The sequence below is a fragment of the Hypanus sabinus genome, chromosome 13 (assembly GCF_030144855.1).
Source record: "Hypanus sabinus isolate sHypSab1 chromosome 13, sHypSab1.hap1, whole genome shotgun sequence".
Lineage (NCBI taxonomy): Eukaryota > Metazoa > Chordata > Chondrichthyes > Myliobatiformes > Dasyatidae > Hypanus > Hypanus sabinus.
The window spans coordinates 43,753,408-43,778,677 of NC_082718.1; the positions used below are offsets into that span (position 1 = coordinate 43,753,408).

At 40.2% G+C, this 25,270-nt stretch overlaps 1 protein-coding gene across 2 annotated transcripts in view; it reads right to left on the bottom strand.

The window, feature by feature from the left end:
• Positions 1-25,270, bottom strand: part of lamb1a (laminin, beta 1a) — a 90,441-nt gene that overhangs the window by 32,167 nt on the left and 33,004 nt on the right. For both annotated transcript variants that reach the window (XM_059987528.1, XM_059987529.1), the window contains 7 exons: positions 24,357-24,558; positions 22,210-22,353; positions 19,412-19,643; positions 19,161-19,324; positions 18,079-18,303; positions 13,911-14,128; positions 12,771-12,867 (listed from right to left, as the gene is read on the bottom strand). In XM_059987528.1, coding sequence (XP_059843511.1) covers positions 12,771-12,867; positions 13,911-14,128; positions 18,079-18,303; positions 19,161-19,324; positions 19,412-19,643; positions 22,210-22,353; positions 24,357-24,558 — 1,282 coding nt within the window. The remainder of the gene's footprint in view (positions 1-12,770; positions 12,868-13,910; positions 14,129-18,078; positions 18,304-19,160; positions 19,325-19,411; positions 19,644-22,209; positions 22,354-24,356; positions 24,559-25,270) is intronic.

Genomic DNA, 25,270 nt, shown 5'->3' on the forward strand with positions numbered 1-25,270 from the left:
TTTGGCTTCTTCTTCAAGTAGGCATTGAGATTTGATCACCTTTTCTTAAGCTTCCTCCCATGAAACAGTTCTCGGTGGCAGGGAATCAATCATGTTGAAAACCCCTCTCTTTGCCTTATTGCTTCGCTCCCTGTCAGGGTCGTTACCAATGAACTGTAACATGAAGCGTTTGATCATGGTGATGCTAGTGCTGAGGGATTTTGTGGTGAGGTTTCTTGCTGGTGTTTCCTCTTCTCCATCCGAGTCCTCAGATTCACCCAGGATGCGTTGCTCTGCCAATTCTCAAAACTCTTCGTTATTAAGGTTCTCACCATGAGAATGCAATAACTCTTCAACATCACCATCATTAACATCCTCTAATCCTGCTTCATTGGCCAGTTCAACGATGTTTTGGATGACTGCTTCTGCCTGAAATACCAGGAGCTCCACATCCATGATAACGCTTCTCCCTGACATCTTAGATGTAAGTACCCTCACCGGAAGTTGCAGGCTGTTTTCCAGACATTATGGATGAAAAAACTGGAATAAATTGGCGAGGGAGCAATGACACTTACGCACGCTGGGGAGGCAGAGCATGAACTAATACACGATTGGCTCTGAATGGCTCAGAGCGTATGTAAAGCACTCTCATTGCCTGATTGAACGGGTACTGTAATGGCGACCGCTTGAGAAGTTTTAAGTGTTGTTTAGGATGAATTTTTGTAATTTAAAAAAATTTCAATAAAGAATTGAATAACCAGGTTGTAACAAATCAGCACTATCCCGGTTGGTGCATAAAGGGGAATTTCGGCTGGAGAGAAAGCCCTAATAATTCTGGTAGGAGTATTTAGTCTGATAATTCAAATGCTGAAACTCCATGTACAGTATTACTTCATGTCATACTGTGCACATTTATCTTTTAAGTTTTTATTGCCGAAGCAGAGCTCTGCATGCATACAACTCTCTTTTTGGCAGGCTGCATACAATTTCAGTCACATAATGAATGCATTTCTACCATTCCAGCTCAGAATCCGGATACCGAAGACTATTCGTCCTTAAATGGGCATGTGGTTAAATGCACCACTGGCAGAATTTGAAAGGCATAACCTCATTTGGACTAATCCTAAATTAAACGTGGATCACAACTAGTTCCCACAGTTTCATTGAGATGGAAGGCTCTAATACACAGGAGACAACTTTTCACTGCACCTACAATAAAAGTAGGCGCTCGGTAATGAATCCAGCAACAAAAACACCAGGTCCACATTATCTGCTTGTTAAACTTCAGCGTGGATCCTTCAACTTACTACTTTGAAAGCAGTTACAGTTTATGGAATCCCCTCAATCAGCTGGCACAATTTAAAAAAAATATTAACTCTGAATGATGCACTTATCAAAACAGGGGAACTGGTGCCAAACAACAATACTTTCAACTTCACTGCCAATTCCAAACATGCCAAGGTCACAGTGATGCTAGTTCTACTTTTGTTCAAATTCTTTTCCTGAATACACTCATGACATCCTTCCCTTCAGGACTAATGTGACATTTTCCCTTTTTTACCACCAGTGTTTTGGTGTATTTTGATTAAGCTACTGACCATCTTTAACCCACTGCATCAGAAAATGAAATCTTGTCTAATCTGGAAAGCCTGATTTGATAAACACCATATCCACTTTTGTACAAAATTGTATTTTGTTTTGTACTGCAACCCCATATTATGAATCAATGCTTCTTTTCAGCTCCTATCCCCCATTTCATTAAGGGCTCTGATTCAGTCATAATAATTACGAGTTCTCTCAAGAAATGTTAGCTCGTGAAATAGAACAAATTTATCTTCAGAATGCCAAGGAAATTGTGCGTGTCCCTGATGACCCGCATCATTTTTTGTAAAGGCTCCACAGTAAGTACCCTACCAAGATGCATCACAGCAACTTGGTACAGCAACTGCTCAAGGGCATTGGAAACTTCCCTTATTTATTTTTTATTCTTTCTGTTTCTATTTGCACACCAGTTGAATGCCCTAGTTGGGTAGTCTTTCATTGATTCTACTATGGTTATTATTCCACAGTATGACTGCAAGAATATCAGGGTTGTATATGGTGAAATGCAGTTTATAGAACATAGAACACTACAGCACAGTACAGGCCCTTCAGCCCACAGTGTTGTACCAACCTTTTAATCAAATCCAAGATCAATCTGACCCTTCTCTCCCACATAAGAGCCTGTTTAAGAGACTCTTAAATGTCCCTGGCAATGCATTCCACACACTCACCACCTTCTGTGTGAGAAAACTACCTCTGACATCCCCTATACTTTCCTCCAAACACCTGAAAAATGTTCTGGTAAATCTCCTCCTAAGAGACGGTATCTTGCAGACAACCTTGCCTATACACCCTTGTCATTTCACATCCACTCTTAACCTCCTCTGCTCCAGAGAGAAGAGACGCAGCCTCTCCTCATAACTGATCTGCTCTGTGCCAGGCTGCATCCTGCTGAGCCTCCACTGCACCTGCAACAGCACCCTGGGGTGGGCAGCTGAGGAGGTGTAACCTGGCTCCGGGGAGAAAGGGTTGTTGCACGCACGCACGCACGCAGGAAATGACCGCTTGAGTGACACACCTCTGAGACTCTGTCTGTGCTTGGAATATAAACACAGTATATCTGAATGGGACTTTCTTCACCTGGAGAGTGGAACATACTGGAGAAGAAGTGCTGGCAGCTTTAGGAAGGCTCCAGGTGGCACGGAAAAGCCATTCAGAGCAAGAGGCGGAAGGTTTTAAAAGAGGGTTGAGTGTTGGGACATTCTGTGCAGTGTCGAACTAGCAGGAACCCACAAGAGGCACATTTGCCAAAAGGTTAGATGAAAATTGATTGGTTAATTAATTAAAATTTATGTACTTTGATTATAAATTTACTTTGAACTTTATTCTACCCAATACTATGAGAAATTATAGGAAAAGGCTGTCTATCACACAAAAACCAATTCCCCCATTGACTCAGGCTGTACTTCCTGCAGCCCCAGGAAAGTCCCCAACCCAGCCATTCTATCTTCTCCTTCCCTTCCCACCCAGTCATTCTCCATTCATATAAGACTCTTGAATGGGCCCCTTATACAATGAAGAGTTACAATTTACCTTCTCATGGCCCTTACATCTCATTTGTTTTATGTCCACTGTACTTTCCCTGAAACCATGAAATTATACTGTCACCATACCACGAGCCCACACACAGTTTGAAGCAGCAACACCTTATATTCCATCTAGGTAGCCTTCAACCTAATGACATGAATGTGCGCGGCCTGGTGCGTTCCACCAGCGTTGTGTGGTGTTGCTTGAATATACATTTCTCCAGTTTCTGGTAATTGCCCCCCGCTCTCCTCCAGAATTTCCCATCCTGTTTCCCTCTCACACCTTCTCTTCTTACTTGCTCAACTCCACCTGATGTTCCTCTCCTTTTGTTTTCTTCCACGTTCTTCTGTCCTCTCCCACCAGACTCCCCCTCCTGCAGCTCTTTATCTCTTCCACCCCAATCAATTTCCCAGCTCTTTACTTCACCCCCTCTCCCAGTTTCACCCATCACCTGCCACCTTGTACGTCTTCCTCCCCTCCCTTCCACCTTATTCTGAGTTCTTCCCCCTTCCTTTCCAGACCTGATGAAGGGTCCTGGCCTGAAACATCAACTGTTTATTCCCATCCATAGATACTGCCTGACCCACAGAGAACTTTGTGTATCCCAGCATCTGTAATACATCCCACGCCGATAACATTATGTTCTGCATTCTGCTATTGGCTTGTCCTTTCGTTCTACTTTGATGATCTGTCTGGACAGCATGTGAACAAAAGCTTTTCCCTGTACCTCAGTACACATAGCAATAATAAGCCATTTACCGATTATAGAGGTGCAGTCTAACTTGTTGCACTGAATCAATGATACCTCTCCAAACAACAGCAGCAGTGCCACATGGTATTCCAGTCAACATTCATTATCAACCAGTGTGAAATGTGAACATTGCTGATTTTTAAAAGATGGTTTTCTACACAAAATAACTGTATTAATAAACTTTAATACTTTAATTGCTTCTTAATAACTGAATAGTTTTGGTACACTGAGACTCAACAAAATGCTAAAAAAAAGTCATTTTCATTCTGAATTTCATAAAAGTACTTTGAAAATTGAGCATTTCAACACTTAGGCAATAAAGCTTAACAGACAAACTGCAACAATTTGGACTTTGCAGCCAACAGCCAAGGAATTGTATTTGCTGTTGGCCTTAAAAACGCAGAAGCTGACATCAAAGCGCAATACTTCAGTCTAGATTTTTTGCTAATCTAAACCAAATGGTACTAACTAGAGATAACTCTCTGGCTTCCATTAACAACGATTACAAGAAAGAGACCGACTAACCGACAAAACTGAAGGATTGAATTAAGTACAATAACCTTTCCTGTTCTGTGACCGACATGTCCACCAATATCTCTCCAAATACTTTCTTTTCTCTGCAAACAGCTCTTCTGGCTCACACCTGATGTTTTCACTTCCATTCTGTTCTTTCTACACATCTCCACCTACCCCACTCCTGCCAAAAATCCTCCGCTAAACAGCAAATAGTTGCACCACTTCAACCATTTGCTTGACTTTTCTTTAAGGGTACTAGATATATTTGAAATAAATACATCATTACTTCCAAAATTACAAATATTCCATATCTTTTGGGAAAATAAAACTTTCAGCGGAGCACATGGAATTATACAGGATGAAAAGACAAAGGAAAAAGAATCAATTTATGTTTCCCATTTATGAATTAATGTTGACCAGTCTGATCACGCCCAAGATAAAATTAGTGTAGTTCCTTAACAAAAATCCTCTAATCTAGATCAACCTGGATACAAATCAATTAGCAGATCTTCCAGTGTGCCGTAGAGGATGCTACTTAAACAGGAAATTACTAAACTCAAAGGACAGATGTTTTAACAATAGAAATCAATCTAACTAGCAAAGGAAGAAGTTACAGTCTGGAAGTTCTCAGAATTACCCAAGTTTACACAAATGATTACTATCATGTTCTGGTATTGTCATGGATAGAACAGACACTCCTAGGATGAAAAAAAGGATGACAGATCAAAGGCAGCTGTAGGATATCACATCTGACTGTGAAAGGCCAACAGTGTAACAAAGGCTTGCTCACACTCAAACCATTTAAAGTGAACATGCTCCAAAAACGTGGAAAACTATAGTCTGAAATTATACAATGCATTAATTGCCATATTCATTCAAACATGCACTTACCCTGAAAATGAAAGGAGCTGCAATTTGATACTTTACTAAATTTGTGATTGATGCTCCAGAGTAAAACAACACATCTAAGTTCTATATATCTTCACAATACAGAAAATTGATAAACGCAAAAGTAGCTGAACTTAAAAAGTAAAAACAATTATTTAAATTATAGCTGTTATGTATTAATATAAAGTTATTTTTGCTCTTAAACATTAAATGACAGAAGTTTAAACAAGGTTGTTTATTGACTTCTACTAGAAGTACTGTGGATCTCTTGTTTTCAATGTTGTGACATGCTTGAGTGAAAATTTCAGGGTAGTTTGAAATCCTTATCTTTGTTGACCACAGCTATCTTGGCATTCTGGGGCATTGCAATGGGGGTAGGTTGGGAGCATATTAAGTTTCTCAAAGTAATTTCATCTTGTCTAAAAACTATTTTCCATCGAATAGGCTCAGTTTCACGTAATCAAATTTTGCATGAACAAAATGTGAAAATTAGTTATCTTTGACTTCAACTACGTAAGTGAAGCCCAAGAAATTTTTTTCCTGGGTAGGTCCAGTTTTCTAGAAATTGATGCCAGTTCCTCATTCCAATTCTAGTCATTATTTTTGGAACAGCTCAAACTATGCACTATGAACACATTTCAAAAAAGGTATTGAATTATTCGATGATTCTAATTCTAAATCCATATGTGATGATCAAATCTATCTTTGAAACAATCAGCAAGTTTTACATTTTAAAATTATTACAAAAATAATTTTAAGAAAGCTCTTTGCTCATTCACAAATTAACCCCTTCATTTAAATGAAGCAACATCTGGGTTTCCAAAGGTTGCTTTAACAATGTTCCCTGTTTACATGGCTAAACTCAAGCAGCTATACCAAATAATCCATTAATGAAGGTGATCCACAATAACAGGCAGTAGATCGAGTGGACAGCCAGTGCTGTTGTCTCAGGCAGACATGACTAATACAAAAGTCCATTACTTTCAAGTCAAGTCTCTTTTTATCGTCATTTTGATCATAAACTGCTGGTACAGTACACAGTAAAAACAACGTTCCTCCAGGACCCTGGTGCTACATGAAACAACACAAAACTAGACTATGTGAGACAGCACAAGGCTACACCAGACTATGTAAAACAACATAAAAACTGCACTAGACCACAGACCTACACAAGACTACATAAAGTGCACAAAACAGTGCAGGGCAGTACAATAACTACTTAATAAACAAAACAATAGGCACTGTAGCGGACTAATTTCAATATAATAATAAATGATGTAGATGTCAGTCCAGACTCTGAGTATTGAGGAGTCTGATAGCTTGGGGGAAGAAACTGTTGCATAATCTGGTCGTGAGAGCCCGAATGCTATGGTACCTTTTGCCAGATGTCAGGAGGGAGAAGCGATAAGAGGAAAGTATAAGGGATGTCAGAGGTAGGTTTTTATTTAATGAGTGGTGACTGCATGAAATGCTCTGCCAGGGCTGGTGGTAGAAGCAGATACATTAGGGACATTTAAGAAACCCTTTGGCATGCATATAGCCAACAAAAAATTGGAGGGCTATGTAGAAGGTAAGCATTAGGTTGATCCTGGAATAGGTTAAAAGGTTGGCACAACATCTGCATTCTGTGAAGCAGCATGCTGCATACTTCCAATTAATATCTTAGGGTACCTTCAGTTAGCTTTGTTTAAAAATCACTTCTTTTCAACCTGAAATGGAAAACTGATGAGTCTTTAAATTAAAACAGAATTTGCAATACAGGCAAATCTTCGGCTCCAACCCGACTACACACACAAAAAGCAGCCCATCAGTTAATCCCGTTTACCAATTCTTGCTCTGTAGCCCTTCAAGCTTTGGAGTTTTTTTTATACAAAGAGCAAATTATTCTGTATATGTGTGTGTGTACATAAATAGTCTTCTGCTTTCACCATCCTTTCAAGCTGTGTGTTTGAGAGCTTCATTGTTACTATAAAATTTTAAGACTACAAGATATAGGAGCAGAAATAAAACTTCTCTTGCTCTAAATTTTTTGTTTATCCTCTAGGACTTTCAACTTAGTATCAGTGTCCCAAAGAAAGATAACCCAGTCAAGATAAATAATTAATTGTTCAACAATATCCTCATAAATCTCCTGTGCCTTCATAGTCTTCCTGTGGCGTGGTCCTCAGCAAAAAAAACGGCTTAAAGTTTGTGTTTACAGTTTTCACATTCCCCTTTTTCAACCAAGACACAGTCATTTGGATTCTTAATCTTATCTGCCAAAACAATGGCCCACTATAGTCAGGAATCTATGCATTCCACAACTTCTGTTCCTCTACATTTGCAGCACTCTCTTATTTTATTAGACATTCCTTTGCTTGTTTGTCCTTCCCCAGATGCATTAACTCATTTCTCCAAACTAAATTTCAATCACCACTTTCATGCCCACATAACCAGTCCCTTGAATTTTAAAGTACACATCCATTTTTTTTGCTACTGCATTTATAAACTATAAACCAGTACTGTCATACATCAGAGAAATGCTAGTAAGTGCCATGCCCCATATCTGTATAAAACAATAGCAGAATCAAACTTACTTTTCACTCAAATGCAACACTATTCCAGTGAGTCAGAGGCTGGCCTATCAGACTGTCCACAAGACCTTTTTTGGAGCAGTTCATTTTCCTGCTCAAAAATCACAAGATTTACTGTGTTTAAGATGAAATACTGGCTCCAGCTGCATGTAATCACCACAGTGCTGTAAGTTCACTCACATTTCTGTACAGAATTAAAGATACCTCCACATTAATAGTACTGTTTGCCCATTACAATTAACAACTTTTTTTACTTTTGTTCATGACAATACTTGAATACTGTCTTCAAAAGTATATAAAAGCAAGCATGTAATGTTGAGGGCTCAGTAATAAATCACTGGAGGGGACTCACGGAGTATTGAGAGCAGTTCTGGGCCCCTTATCTGAGAAAGGATGTGCTGACATTGGAGAGGGTTCAAAGGAGGTCCATGAAAATGACTCCAGGAATGAAGGGAGGGCTTGTCACATGAAGAGTGTTTGATGGCTCTGGGTATCAGAATAGTGAAGGGCGACCGAATTGCAACCTATTGAACAGAGTGGACATGGAGAGGATATTTCCTATGGTGGGAGAGTCTTAGACCAGAGGACACAGCCACAGGATAGTGGGGCACCCTTTTAGAATGGAAATGAGCAAGAATTTCTTTAGCTAGTGAATAGTGAATCTGTGGAATTCATCACCACAGGCAGTTGTGGAGGCCAAATCTTTATGTACATTTAAGGCAGAGGTGGATAGATTCTTGATTGGTCAGGGCATGAAGGGATATGGGGAGGGGGAGGAGGGAGGGGGGCAAGGTTGGGACTGAGAGGAAAACTGGATCAGCCATGATGGAATGGAAGCTCAGACTAGAGGGGACAAATGGCCTAATTCTGCTCTTACTCTGCTTTGGTCTTATGGTCCAAAAGACTTTTTCCCAAACCCCTACAATCTATTGTTGATTCATATTCACTTCATTTGAAGCTAAGTAAACTTAATTAGCATGTACAGAATAAAGGCAAATGATTCTGAAGTAGCACTGATCACTTTCACAGTTGGTGTTGAATTCAATTTTTAGGTTTACATTTGATCCTGTTCTTCTTAGGCTTAGGATGACTAACTTCCACTTGGGTATTGTGGACTCCTTACATAGCCATTGAGATCAATGTAAGAGCTGCAGATACTTCCAAAGTTGAAGTACGTGACCTGGGCTTCAGCATGCTCTTGAAGCATGGCCTCCGGTTCTCACTACTATCCCAATGTTTCTACTCCACTTGAGTGGGTATTTCCAGGGATCAATGTAGACACTGCATTCATTAATGGGATGATGGGTACATCCTTTACATGTATGCTACTCTTTCTCCTGCTTTGGGACTCTCATGTTGGGCTTATGAATGACAGCACTACACAATTCCATTCCAATTTTATAATTATCCCTATTTTATCATCCCTACATTCCCTTCAACTCCCCATGGATTCTACCACTCATTATTCAACAGAGGTCATTTAGAGTGGCCAATTTACCAACCAACTCACACATCATTATTTGGCAGAACTCGAGCTCTCTGAGACACTGGCCGATTGAACCCAGGTGCTGGCACAAAGAAGTCGTCGGTGCTTGAGCCACGCCACTGTACCTCCCTCCGAAATGATGCAAATTGATGGGATTAGCCATCCAGTGCATTTGCTTATACTCATAAAATGATTCATTCAGAAAGAGTTATTACATTTAAAGAAAATATTAATCAAGTTACTTGAGATTCATTTCCTCTACCGTAAATTTTCAGTCAGTGTCAAACAAGGCTGCTTCAATGCCCCAATGCATTCCACAAACTTTCGAGTTTGCATCATGGTTGAATTCTACAGTGTGCACATTATATATGGAGTTAATGCTACTATGTCCTGGGACAGAAACTCATTTTATTAATTTTAACAGGAAATTCCCTAAGAACTCTCGACTAATTGGTGGGTTGAAGTTAATTTTAAAGCAGTACTAAAAATTTTTTAGACTTAAGCAGAGCTCCATAACTTTCTTCAAGCCAAAGCAGCAATTGTTGAGATAACACAGGACTGAAATTTATTAACTAGGGAAAAAAAGGAATGTGAACTATAAACAGGAAGTGTACGTACTGCAGTCAATGCCTTCCTTCCCAAAGGTACCTCTCTAGGGTTCATTGCGAGCAGTTAGTACTCTGGCCACTGCGCTGACTCTTCTGGGGATCACTGGAGAACTCAATGTATACTTTCCAGCAGGAAATGGTAAAATAGCGATTAGCAAAAAGGAACCCTCACAGATGTTTATCAAGCTTAAGCATTTCAAATTTAACTATGCATCCCACACAGTGGATTTCAATTTTGGCAACAGCTCAATATATACTGTCATTTGTTCCATTGCTAAGACCCTAATGAACCTTTGCAGATGGAATATAGTAATCAGTTTGCTACTACATAATTTAACCATTTGTGATTAAGCATTTTCCTTTTACTGTCCCAAGATCAAGCTCAGCTCATTCCACGCCAGTTCTATGGGCTCCCAGGTAACTTATAAATCAATGTGGGAACTACATTCTGCTCTCAGTGGTACAGGTGATATACAGTGCAGTGTTACCACCAGTGGGATAGGTGAAGGACAGTGCACTGGGTACTTCGGAAAGAGGTGCAGACCCTCCTTCAACCTTTAAGGCAAGTGTATCTCCTATGATTGGACCACCATGCCATCACCAACATTCCTCCTCTCTAGCCAAGAGTCTTACAAATTTTAGTATATTACACCTTTTACCCAAAGCTTTTCTCCCCCCTTCTGCCTACCGGTTCATCAGATGCATGCTCAAATGACAAATGTACAGGTTGCACATCATTTGACAATTTTCACACTATGCACTTTGAGAATGAAAGTGTTCACAAGTTTAATGACCATCAAAACTAGCACACTGCTGCTACAAACAGCAGAGATGTGCGCTGGGTCCTCTGTAGACTGAAGACCCTGCATCAGGGTAGAATAGTACACGAGTATAAAGGGTAGTTATAGCTATATAACTATGGAGAGGGTTCAGAGGAGGCTCACAAGGATAATTCCGGGAATGAAAGGGTTATCATATGAGGAACGTTGACATCTCTGGGTCTGTACTGGCTGGAATTTAGAAGGATGATGGGGGTGGGCTGTGGGATCTCATTGAAATCTTTCAAATGTTGAAAGGCCTAAACAGAGTAGATGTGGAAAGTATGTTTCCCATGGTGGGGGAGTCTAAGACAAGAGGGCACAGCTTCAGGATAGAGGAGTGCCCATTTAAAAGAGAGATTTGGGGAAATTTCTTTAGCCAGAGGGTGGTGAATTTGTGGAACTTGTTACCACAGGCAGCTGTGGAGGCCAGGTCGTTGGGTGTATTTAAGGCAGAGTTTGATAGATTCTTGATTGGACACGGCATCAAAGGTTACAGGTAGAAGGCCGAGGAGTGGGACTAAGAAAGGGAAAAAAGGATCAGCCATGATTGAATGGCGGAGCAGAAGCGATGGGCCAAATGGCCTAATTCTGCTTCTACGTCTTATGGTCATATAGATGTTCTCTTCCCTACTCCACACCCCCACATATGCACAACCAAAAAAAACCTCAAATTATGCCAGAAATAAAAGCAAGTAACAGCATACTGAACCAAATTGAGCCCATAGACCTGGAGCCCGGAGCAGGCCCAAAGCCTCAGTCTCAATTTATCGCACAGCAGGGCAATTTGTTGCAAAGCTCGCGGAAACGAAGAGCATGGCAGCCAGAGCAGTTTCGCAGGCTCCACGCTGTGGGGAGAGGAGTGAACGTGGTGGAAGAGTGAGCAGAAACAGCCTGGTCCTCGCCCCTGGTCCCCACACCCTACCTCATTGGGCTATCTGGGTTGGCATTTAAATTGTCCAAACACTGGGTTGTGCCCAGCACTAGGAACCGGGCCCTGCAGCAATTTCACTTTAGTGATGGAGCAAGTGAAGATAAGTTATCCCCTCTGGTTCAAGAGCCTGAAGGTTGAGGGGTATTAACTGTTCCTGAACCTGGTAAGGAAAAGTCCAATAGATAACAAACTTCTTCATCAAAAATTGTTCGGGTGCGGTTGATATCTAAATGGAAGCAGAGTTGTGAGACAGAAACTAACAAAGCCTGCGGAAGTAGAGTCATTCGCAATATGCATCAGAGAACTACACCACTTACTTCAAATGACTCTCTCGATTCTTTGGCACTTTGAGAAGTACAAATTCTTTTAAGTTACTGATCATTAACTTACCAAAGCCAGTTAAATTCACTCTGCTGTCAAGGTTAACACAGCAAAGCAACAGGACAAGGCAACATCCATTATACTTCAAAATAAACTGCTGGAACTCAGTAAATCGAACAGCATTCGTATTGACAAAGAGATGCGCCAATACTTCAAACCAGGATCTCACATAAAAATTGAAAACTCAGACTCTTACTCCAGAATCTTTTCACCTGATAGCCAAGTTGTCCTAATATATCTCCCAAATCATAGACAGCCATTTAATTGTATGGGAAATTCTACCAGCAGAATTTACATTATAATCTACGTTAGACAGTAAACATTCAGTCGATCATACAATAAAGTCAGATAAAAATACTTCCAGTAATTTTCAATTTTCCCTTGAAACAATATTACAGAGCAAAATGCTGTATAACAGAGGTGATCTTGAATTTCTTTGAAGGTAGAACTGCTAACAAATTAAGCATTTCCAGTACTATGGATACACACACCTCAATTACATGAAACTCCATTTAAAAAAAGAAAGCAAATATCAATCATAAAAAAAGCCTACACTTTTAGCACCACCACAAAACCCATAGGACAAAAGGCGGTAGGGTTTTCATAGTCACGCACAAATCACCAATGTTTACTGAATAAACATGTCTGAGAATGTTAATCAGGAGAAACCACAGATAAGCACCGACATTCCATGCACAGCTACTTACTCAAACATTCCACATCAGGATCTCCCCAAAAGAATTCCTGGCAGTTGCTGCAAGTTCGTCCTCCAAATCCAGCCATGCACTGACACTGTCCTGTAAACTGGGGAGAAAAAGGTACCATATTTCCATTAATATTCATTATTTTTGCTTATTTGCAGCCAAGTGTAAACCAGACAAACATCAAACCTCAAATTTTGGCGAATGTTTGACTTAAGGATCCACTGGTGTAACAACATCTGCAGCCTCACATTTCTGAAGTTCTACTGGTGTTTGCCCTTTTTGGAGTTAATGTTAATTTTCAAAGTAGTACAGGTCTGAATTGTTTTCATATCAAGGCAGTGATGACCCAAATGCCAAGCTTCTGTGTTACAACCATTCTGTGCTTACAGCAGTGGGTTTTCACCGACAAATGAATAGCTCTTAAAGCTCCTTTCTCCTCACACTCTTACCACCATCTTCGAGCAGCACCGGGGCAGCACGATAGCTCAGTGCTTAGCAGGACGCTTTACAGTACCAGTGACCCAGATTCAATTCCCATCCTCCCCCTGACTGCGTGGGTTTCCTCCGGGTGCTCCTGTTTTCTCCCATAGTCCAAAGGGGTACTCGGGTCATTGTAAATTGTCCCGTGTAGGCTAGGGTTAAATCAGGGTTGTTGGGCAGCGAGGCGTGAATGGCCGGAAGGGACCATTCCACGCTATATGTCAATAAATAAATGTGTTTGAAAGTTTACATTTTACAACCTCACACAGGAAGCTCACATTGGTTTGAATTCCCTGTGCAAAAAACAGCAGTAACCTGTCACATGGATGTTAATAGTTCAGCTAGTGATTTTCCGACACACACTTTCCAAGACAGTAAAATAAAGTACATTTATTCGTGTCTACCACTTCCCTTTCATGATACTCTATAAAGTGCTTTACGACCAATGAACTGTTCAGTAAATACACACATCATGAGAAACACCTCAAAGTCTAACTAAAAATATTTAAAATAGTATTAAAATATTGTATGAAGTCCCTTTCTGTCTTTTCCGTAATCCTTAAAAAGGAGCACAATGAAAAAGAATGACATTTTTCTAAACTTACCGGTATTTTTTTTAGGTTCAAAAGACATTTCTGTGTTTAGAGAAGGAAATATTCTTACCTCATTACAGGATGATGTACGCGAGTGGACTTCATTGCAATTGCAGAGTTCACAACCAGTTCCACTTGCCAGCTTCCAGGTATTAGGCGCACAGTGATCACATGTTAGACCGACCACATTAGAAAGGCAAGGACACTGACCAGTGGTTTGATTACAATGGCATTCGTCTACAGAGGGGCACTGGGCCTGTACTGTCCCCAAGGAATTACAGACACACTCTGAAAATTAAGGCAGAGAAGCATTTTTACAATTGAAATCACGAACTATAAATATCAACTATTCTCAAGAAAGAAAAGCAAAATTTGCAAATGAATATATACTCACATGTAAGACTTTTGCACAGTATTGTACATAGGTTAAATAGGAAGGAGATTGGGAAAACAGGAACAAGAGGACTCAGCTTTGCAATTAGCTCAGCAGTACAGGTGTTATTTGGTACATGGAAAGATATAAAATACAATACTGTGCAGTTAAGCAAGGCACATCATCCCCACATATTAAAAAGAGGCACGATTTAAGCAGAGTATTAATTACAACTGTCATCTCTCCTTCAGTAATCATGAAAAAGTAAGGTATATTTAACTGAGTCCTTTGTGCACAATGGTGATGGTCAGTTAAGAGACCACACTTCAGAAGTAGTGTACATGACATGATCCTCTTCCTTATAAAATGACATTTGGGAAAAAGAACAAAAGAACCAACATTGTGTAAAATCATTAACTATTTTGGGGAGGAAGTTATAATTAATACTGGGCCATAAAGCTCTTAAAAACTGATCTACTTTATAATCCAAACCAATTTACAAGACAACCAATTTGTTCTTTAAGCTCGTTAAAATGACTCATAAAAGAAAACCCAAGTCATTTGCTTGAGAGACCTCACCTCCCTCTTAAGTTACCAACACTCTCTGCTTTGCTCCCCCGTTTATATCCTCAGGGCAGTCTGAGCCCCTTGCCTTTTCCCTCCATGTGGCCACAGTGACTCCAACTTTCTGCACCCCATTCAGATTCCTGCTCTGCGACTTAGGTTAAAAAGAGGTGAGATAAACAGCCGAGACGGCACACTGAAAAATGAATAGAATTAAGTTTCTGCTGGAGATCTGTAACTCCAGCTGATCATTTTAATTACTTTATGCTTGAAGCAAAGATTGCAAAGAATGATTATTTTTCTCATTATGCAATCCCTCATTTTTCTTTGACTAGTTAACCAAACACAATCAAACACAGAACCATCATCAGCAGAGCCAATGAAGCAAGTAGCCAAGAAAGTTTTCAATTACTTCATCATTGTGTTCTGATTTTTTTTTAAATTAAGGGTGCTTATTGTCAAAGTTAATGTCTGCAAGAGGTCTGTGAAGCCACAGAGAACAAACGAATTGACCTGGTGATCAAATGAAGCACAGAATGCGTGTAAATCCAACCCTAGGGGTATGCATATTTTCCTCACTCCCTTGGGAAACTCAATTGAATGTCAAAGATCATTAAAAACACCATGAAGAAAAAAGGGAAACAGTTAAGAATTGATGAAGGGCCTCGGCCCAAAACGTTGACTATGCTCTTCTCCAGAGATGCTGTCTGGCCTGCTGAGTTCCTCCAGAATTGTGTGCTTGGATTTCCAGCATCTGCAGATCCTCAGGATTTTCTACAGGGGCACCATTGAGAGCATCCTGACTGGCTGCATCATTGCCTGGTATGAGAATTGTACTACTTCCCTCAATCGCATGACTCTGTGGAGAGTGGTGTGGACAGCCCAGCGCATCTGTAGATGTGAACTTCCCACTATTCAGGACATTTACTGAGACAGGTGTGTAAAAGGGGCCCGAAGGATCGTTGGGGACCTGAGTCACCCCAACCACAAACTGTTCCAGCTGCTACCATCTGGGAAACTGTACTGCAGCATAAAAGCCGGGATCACCAGGCTCCGAGACAACTTCTTCAACCAGGCCATCAGACAGATTGATTCACGCTGATACAATTGTATTTCTTTGCTATATTGACTGTCCTGTTGTACATACTATTTATTACAAATTACTGTATGTTGCACATTTAGATGGAGATGTAACGCAAAGATTTTTATTCCCCATGTTTGTGGAAGGATGTAAGTAATAAAATCAATTCAACTTAAATAGATCTTTTCTCAATTAAAAGGATTAAGATTTTATGTCTACAAAGTTTACAGGCATGAGCATCCTTAAATCAACATTTCGTAAAAAGGGGTCGTTTAATTCTTCGCCAATTTAAACCTGCTTTGAATAACTACTAAACTCTAGAATAACTACTAAATATTAACAATCTAACAGATTTGACTCTTTTATGCCATTTACTCTGACACGTGTTGAAGATTATCCTGAGAACAAAGGTCAGGATATCAAAAACACAGGACTGGAAGTTTTTTAAAAAAAAGACAAACATTTAAAAGGAGTTTCTCTCAATCTTTGGATGCCTAACCTGCATTACGGAAAACAAAGGAAATTCAATGTCCAGATTGTGCACAGCAAATCCATACAAACAGCAAAGTGATAAGAATGGGTAAGCAATTTTTCACCCATTCTTTAAAAGGTAAATTTTGGGATCTTTTACATTCCTATCAAAGGGCGAATAAAGTCTCTGTTCGCCATCTTATTTGAAGACGGGACATCTCACAAAACTGCACTCTCAGTATGGCACTAAATTATTGTACTAAAGTCTCAAAGTCGGAAAGTGTACGGTCATACACTTTGGTAGAAGAAATAAATGGGCAGACTATTATTTAAATGGGGAGAGAATTCAAAGTTCTGAGATGCAAAGGGACTTGGGAGCCCTCATGCAGGATACCCTTAAGGTTAACCTCCAGGTTGAGTTGGTGGTGAAGAAGGTGAATGCAAGGTTGGCATTCATTTCTAGAGGAATAGAGTATAGGAGCAGGGATGTGATGTTGAGGCTCTATAAGGCACTGGTAAGACCTCACTTGGAATACTGTGTGCAGTTTTGGGATCCTTATTTAAGAAAGGATATGCTGACATTGGAGAGGGTTTAGAGAAGATTCGCTAGAATGATTCCGGGAATGAGAGGGTTAACATATGAGTAACGTTTGACTGCTCTTGGACTGTACTCCTTGGAGTTTAGAAGAATGAGGGGGGACCTCACAGAAACATATCAAATGTTGAAAGGCATGGACAGAGTGGATGTGGCAAAGTTGTTTCCCATGGTGGAGGAGTCTAGTACGAGAGGATATGACTTGAGGATTGCAGAGCGTCCATTCAGAACAGAGATGCGAAAAAAAAATTTTAGCCAGAGGGTGGTGAATCTATGGAATTTGTTGCCACGGGTGGCAGTGGAGGCCAAGTCATTGGGTGTACTTAAGGCAGAGATTGTTAGGTATCTGAGTAGTCAGGGCATGAAAGGTTATGGTGAGAAGGTGGGGGAATAGGACTAAAGAGGAGATTGGATCAGCTCGTGATGAAATTGCGGAGCAGACTCAATGGGCCGAATGGCCAACTTCTGCTCCTCTGTCTTATGGACTGGGATGTAAACAGCTGTTCAAGGGTTGACAAGAGGTGAAGCATGGCAATTAGATAATAAACATCTAAAAGAGAAGGGTTACTGAAATGTAATCTTTGATGTAGAGCCCATATTTAGTTTCTAGTCATCCACAATGTGAACTTAGGTTAAAATAACCAATTATTTCAGTCTGTCCTCTTTTAGTACTCAGATGCGAAACTGTCACTGTGACTTTGGTTTTTAACAAAGCAGTAGGCCTCTGGTTTTCTCCAAAACTACCCACACAACTTAAAAGGCAACTGTACTTTGCAAATCTGCCACACATGCTCCAGGAGATGTAAAATCCTCCACAAACTGTAAAATAAAGCAAAGTTAGCACAGATGAAACCGTACATTATATGAACAGGTGACAAAATATAAAAGGCTACAGAATCCTGGAATTGATGACAAGGCATACAAAATATGCTGCAGATATCAAGACCAAAAAACAACCCAGTAAATATTGAAAATAACACTGGAACTCAATTAATTTATAACTCTGTTTCTTTCCCTTCTTCAGCAGCAATCCATTTACAACGCTTCACAAAATATTGAAACCTCAAGAAAATGTAATTAATTCAAGAGAATGCAAATAGTTATTCCATAATTCTTAAATCTGTGCAGCTTTTAAAATGTTTTGCGTATCTTACTTATGCAGTTCTGCAGTTCAGCATTCCCATAGTAGCCAGGCTTGCAGAGGTCGCAGCTTTCACCTTCTGTATGATACAGGCACTTTAGACATTCACCAGTGCTCTTGTCACAGGAGTCTGGGTCAGTCACGTCGATGTTGTTGTTGCAACGACACTCCTGACAAGATCCTCTGGTCTCATTAGGGTTACCATAAAACCCAGATGCACATTCATCGCATCTAGCACCTAGAAGACAAAAGCATTAAATTGTTACAAACAAAAAATATGAAGTGATCACCAAAGTGATTTTCACATTGTTGAAGTTACATGAAAACAGATAGTTGACAACAGTACAAATTGCAATTTTGCATTTTCTATTCTCTCCTCTTGAAGTCAGCTTATAAATTCTTGATGGTTGTTGTCACACTGTTAACTCTAGTTCTTCATTTCATCACCCTTTGAATCCCTGTGTAGTGATCCAATATTCCTCTCTATCTCAAATCTTCTGAATTTAGTCCCTCACCCACAGCTTTTGTGGTACCAATCATCTCCTTGCACTAACCAACACTCCCAGATCCCAGCATCAGAACCATATAGGAGCACAATCAGCCATTTCATCATGGCTGATTCATTATTCTTCTTAGCCCCAGTCTCCTGCCTTCTCATCATATCTCTTCATGCTCTGACTAATCAAGAATCTTTCCACCTTTCTGCCCTAATTATACCCAATGACCTGGCCTTTGCAGCCTACCTGTGATGACAAATTCCACAGATTCACCACTCTCTGGCTAAAGCTTCATAACCTACACTGCGGGCATATTCTGCAATAACACTGGCATCAGATTCCAAATTTAGTTTCCTGCAGCCCAGGAAAAGGGAATTAGGTCATATGGATAGCTGCAGAAATGACGATACAAGTTCATGCAGACTTTAGGGCAATTCAAATACTTCAATATTCCACCCCAGTCTAAAACATCAGTGCTTATGGTTTCAAAGCATTTGGTTTTAAAATGCTAATGTCTGGTGGTTTAGATTAGATTTAACATTAACAATAGACTTGTTGGTCAACATGAAGTAACAGCCATCTTTGTTCTATCACGTACCTGTGTATCCAGTTTGACAGAGGCAAACAACATTGCCAGAATAAAGATCCTGATAACAGCCAGCAGAAAACTGTCGCTCACTACTTGGCCCATCTGGGCAAGGACATGGGCGGCAATGGTCACCTGAGCCAAGTACAGGGTCTCCATAGTAACCTGCCAGGCAGCTACAAGAGAAAGAATGTTTTACTGAAGGCTGTTCAGTTCCATTTTACCCAGGATAACAAGCATGAATTAAAAGGGACTGACAATACCTCTCACAGTTTTGTCCACTTGTATGATCTCTGCAGTTCAAACATTCGCCAGTTTCCAAGTCACAATGATCTGCATGTCCATTACACTGGCATGGGCGGCAACTAGGAAATCCCCAAAACCCAGGCTGACACTGGTCACATCGTTGGCCATAGACTCCATCTTTGCACAGACAATAGCCGGTAGCTTGATGGCAAAATTCATTGATAGAACCTTCTAGATTACATTCACATGCTAAAAATTAAATGCACAAATAGTAAGATATAAAAAACTGTTGCTTTGATCTGAACAGCAAATTCACAATTAAAATTCATGACTAAATGTCCCTTTACTAAAGTGTAATAATAGAAATCTCCGGGTCATCTACTTGGAAGGGTTGTTGCATTGCAAAATTTCCCCAGAATTTCAAGGCAAAAATCAAGTTTTCTACTCATTCAGGATGGGTGGTGAGGTGATGATACATCTCTACAAAGGAGGTACAAGGTTCTCCTTCCCTCTGCTAGCCTGCAGGTCACCAGTGGGCAAAGTGCTTAGCCCCCTGATTAGGCTCATGTGAAGCCAAGGGCGCAGGTGGATGGTCGTATGAGCAGTTGGTGCATATCACAAATCCTGGTCATGCAACCCACTGATGCTGGGCAGACAATCTCTGAAGAGTATTGGTAACAGCTAGGGTCACCTGTCTTGTAAAGACACTGCCCTCAAGGCGGCAACGGCAAATCACTTCTGTAGAAAAAGTTTTGGTAAAAACAACCACAATCATGAGACCACGATCGCTGGAACCCAGGCTGGATTGTCAAAGTTCTGAAAAACATATAAGTTGAAAACTGGCAGCCACCAGAAACAAAATTGATTTAAATTATAAAGATGTTTTCAATTACAAAAAAAGGGAAAAAAAGGAAAAATATTCAACTTGTCAGTAGTGAGATTTCTGATATGAGGAACACAAGAGTCCGGAGGAGAAGGTCATCTAGCCTCTTGAGTTTCCTCTACCATTCATTAGGATTTTCTACTGTGGTACTATGATGTAATATCCTGAAATCTATCTGTTTTTGAATGGATGAACTCACTGATCAATACTTCACAGATGAGAAGAAACTTTTTTGGTGCTAATTGGTCTGTCCCATATTTGTGACTATGTTTTTCTGGATCTAAACATTGGAACGTCCTCACTGTTTCCAACCTGTTGAGCTCCATAGATATTTCAATGACATCTCCTCTGGATTCTTTTCAAACTCACTAGACTGTTTCTCAAACTTATCAACCCTGGAGCCAGTGGAATGAATTTCACTGCACTCTATAGTTAGTTCATTCCTTTATGTATCCAAAAAGCTTCAACAAAAACCTTTTATAGTTGCAGCAAGATTTCCTTACATCAGCATTAAATTCCTGGGCTAACATGCCACTTGCCTTCCTCACTGCTTGCTGCACCTTCATTTTGCTTTCAACGACTTAAGCAAAAGGATAAGTATAAACACGAGAAAGTCTGCAGATGCTGGAAATCCAAAGCACCACACACAAAATGCTGGAGGAATTCAGCAGATTAGGCAGCATCTATGGAAAAGAGTAAACACTTGACATTTTGGGCTAAGACTAGTTCTAAGCACAGATAGTTTGCTTTGAAAATTTATGCTACCCAATCTCTTCATTCTGAAAAAAAAATGCATTATGCTACATTCAAAAAACTCAAGAGCAAACAACAAACTTGATTTACTTCACATAAAAACTGTTTGCTCCCTAAATTTCTTAAATTGAGATATCATGCAGAGTGATGTAACTATTCCTCTCCAGATGGAGATCGTGATGGTAGTACAGCAAGTGATTGGGATTTTTTTAGTTTAAAATAAATTTGTAACTATCCCCCACTCTGTCCACGCAATCAATACACATATCGCTGAAGGAGTTCAGCAGGTTAGGCAGCATCCATGGAGAGGAATAAAAAGTTAATGTATTGGATCAAGACTCTTTAGGCCTGATGAAGGGTCTTGGTCAATTATTTATCCCTCTCCATCGATGCTGCTGCACCTGCTGAATTCCTCCAGCATTTTGTGCATGTTGCTCTGGATTTCCAGCAGCAGAATCTCATATATTTGAAGTAATCAAACTTGTTTTTTTAAAAAAATATGTACTCTTCTTCAATCATGGGTTTCAATCATCGTATGCCATTTCCAAATTGCTTTAGAATAAAAATGATTTAGAAGACCTCCCGCAAACCCTACCTTACCTCCAACTCTTAGACCAGAGGTGTGGGGGTCAGTAGACACTGACTAGGAATAGATATATGAACTCAGCTGAATTAATGTCTAATGCATCTGAAGCTGCTCACAGATCAGAATCAATATCACCAGTATATGTTGTGAAATTTGTTAACTTTGCAGAAGTACAATGCAATACATGATAAAGAGGGAAAAAATAAATTATACTAAGTACATATATATTAAGTAGATAAATTAAATAAGTAGAGCAAAAAAAAAACTAGACATAACAAAAGTAGTGTGATAGTGTTCCTGGGTTCAATGTCCACGCAGAAATCGGATGGCAGAGGGGAAGAGGCTGTTCCTGAATCATTGCGTCTGTGCCTTCAGGCGAGGCTACGTCCTTCCTGATGGCAGCAATGAAAAGGGGACATGTCCTGGGTGATGGGGGTGATGGTACCTTGGAAAGAACCTCTTCCTCCATCAACCCCCCAAACAGTACAATGAAAAAGGTAAACAAGACCACTGACCAATATGCTCTGAAAGCCCAAGTACAGATTAAAATGCAGAAGGATTAAGTGCACCATTTGCACGAAAACCCTACTTACGTCTGCAGCCGCTAGGACCAAAACCGTATGTGGCGGGAGCACAGCGGTCACAGTTTCGGCCGACTACATTGGAACGGCATTGACACTGTCCACCATTTGGATTGCAAACAGAACTGAGAGAGCCTTGAGGGTCACAATTACATGCTGGGGAGAAAATAAACATATTAGGGCATCGGCACCACAAGGAAACTATCACTTCAGATCAGAATCTTCTGAAATGAGACCAATCTACACTGCTGCTTACCTGCCCCAAAACTAATGACCTCCAAATAAATCTTTTAAAAATTAAATATTCCTTTGATCCTTATCATGCCAGTTTCAGTAACATGAACAGTAAGGGCTAATAAGGGCTTCTGAGCAAAATGCATCACTCTTCGCTTCCCCTTCCCATTATTTCAATCAAATTTGACTTTGCCTCAGGAATGGAATTTGTAATGCTACTTGAAAACTTAAGGTTTAAACAAAAGCCCTTATACTCCAAATTTACATACCTCCTCAAAGCATTCCTCAAGAGCCATGACCCATAACTTTTAAAACTATGCTGTTTCAATGAACACTGATAGCATCCCATTAAAACACTTACACAGAATGGTATCTGTCTAATTGGTTGGGTCCTCAACAAGTTTATCTCCAAGTATATAATTACTGACAACTTTCATTTTATGAAGTTAAACAAATCTAACGTGGCTAAAGTTGGGGGAAAATTGCTCCTAACAGCACTAATTAAAACACAAACACTAAAAATATTTCCTCTATTAATACAGAATAAAATTCCATTGCAAAAATCTTTTAAGATTTCTTTTTCAGTTTTAGTTGCTTTTATAGAATCATGGCGTTTACAGCCGGTGGTGGGGGGGGGGGGGGGGGGGATGTTTGTGGGAGTGAGGGGTGGAGTTTCTGACCACCTCAAGTTTCCTGTGTTAAATGCTCATCCAGTTTCCTTATTTATATAGAGAAAAGGCTAGCAATTGGCAGTCATGGATTCCATAATTTAGTAACCCATTGAAAAGAAAATGTAGTCTAGACCTCACTTTCCAGTTTCCCACACGCTTCATCCTCCACTGATTCTCTGACCAAGTAAAGCATATCTTTCATTACTAGCTCTGTCAACCTTTAAGCAACTTGGAAACCTTAATGACATCATCATTTTGTTACCCCAAGGGGGTTTTGTACAAACTCATATTACACCATTAACAAATCTTATGTTTAATTTGGTGCTAGAGAAATTCAATGTCTAAATTTCCTTTCTATAATGGAATTGCCCAAACCTGATCCAGTGCTCAAGATACAACTTAGCCGTATTGACATCAAAATACAGTCGGCCCTCCTTATCCGCAGGGGACTGGTTTCAGGAACCCCCGTGGATACCAAAAACGCAGATGCTCAAGTCCCTTATTTAGCTGACCAGTGCGGTGGTCGTTAGGACCTGGCGCAGCTCTGAATCCATAGTGTTTCTGTTCACGAAAATAATCATGATCACGATTGAAAATAAAGTGGAAGTAGTAAGTGATTGGAAAGAGGTGAAATGCCATCGGTCATCAGAAAAGCATTAAGCTACCGTTGGTCAATGATTGGAACAATTTTAATGGAGCATGTGAAAGGCCCTGCCCTGATGAAAGCTACAATTATTACCATGCAATGCAGTGGTTTAATTATTGAAATACATGTGTTTGTCAAGTGTTTTATATACATAGAAAGGTAAAATGTATACTATATACAAAGATAAACGTTTGACTAACTCTGACGCTAAATAATACTGGATGCACCTGTTCCGACTTCAAATCCGACTTAAAGACAGACTCAGGAACGGAACTCATTCATAACCCGGGGACTGCCTGTACTTCTAAATCATCGCTAGATTACCTATAATACCTAATACAATGTAAATGCTATGTAAATAGTTGTTATACTGTATTGTTTAGGGAATAATGACAAGATAAAATAGTCTGTACATGTTCAAATAACGAGTGCTGGAGAGAGAACTTCCGGGTTTTCCCGATCCGTGGTTAGTTGAATCCGCGCATACGGAATCCACGGATAAGGAGGGCCGACTGTAATCACAGTTTTACCCCTGTGCCCCAACCCCAGCCCCAAACTCCAAATGCAGGTATTCCACCAAATAAGAGAACAGTTTAAAATAGGCTTACACAGAGCTCCTTCATGGATTATGGAAGAAATACTGGTCAGAATGCCTCTGCAGACATCAGTCATTGGAGTCTTGGTAACACTCTGACTGTTCTCAAGGCAGCGGTACCGCTGGAAAGTATCCCACATGCTGTTTGTGACAATCTCGCCTGATTCTCCTGTAGAAAATATATCCAATGACCTGCAGTGGGGCATGAGCACCAGCTGGAAAAATATTTGATAGTTGGTGAGTAAATAAAATCATCCACTTTTGCAGGAAGCATTTAAAAAAAATTAGCATATGGTCTAAACTGAAGAGAGTGCACACCTGAGAAACATGAAAAGTAAGTAAGTAACGTACAATCAATTAGGAAAACAAACAGAACTGTGTGCTCTATTGCGAAGGGCAGCAGCGGAGACCTCATCTGCAACACGTTTATGGTATTGGTGTCCTTTGGAAATCCAGAGCAAATTTTCGAGGCTGGTACCAAGCTGCTGAGCATTGTGTGCATGCTATGCTTGCAGTGGAACGTGAGGTGACACATGTGGGCATCCCTGGGCGTGTTGGTTGGTGACATAAATGACATATTTCACTGCACACTTCCGCGTACGTGTGATAAACCTGAAACTCAACTTGGATTGAGCAGTTAGTCTCATGATAGAAGGCCAGATAGAATTCTATCAGCTGGAGTTCATGATGGTTACAGGGTAATTGACAGAAACATACAAAACTCTTTGGGGTCTTGACTGGGAGGGAAGTAGTAAGGACACGTCCTCCTATGGGAGAATCTAGAACTACTGATTACTGCTTAAAAATTAGTGATCATTCATTCAAATGGCAAAATTTTATCATCATCATCAAAAGAATTTGGAACCCTCACCCTCAAAACAAGTGGAAATAGAGTCTTTGAATACTAGGGCAAAAGTAGATCAAGTC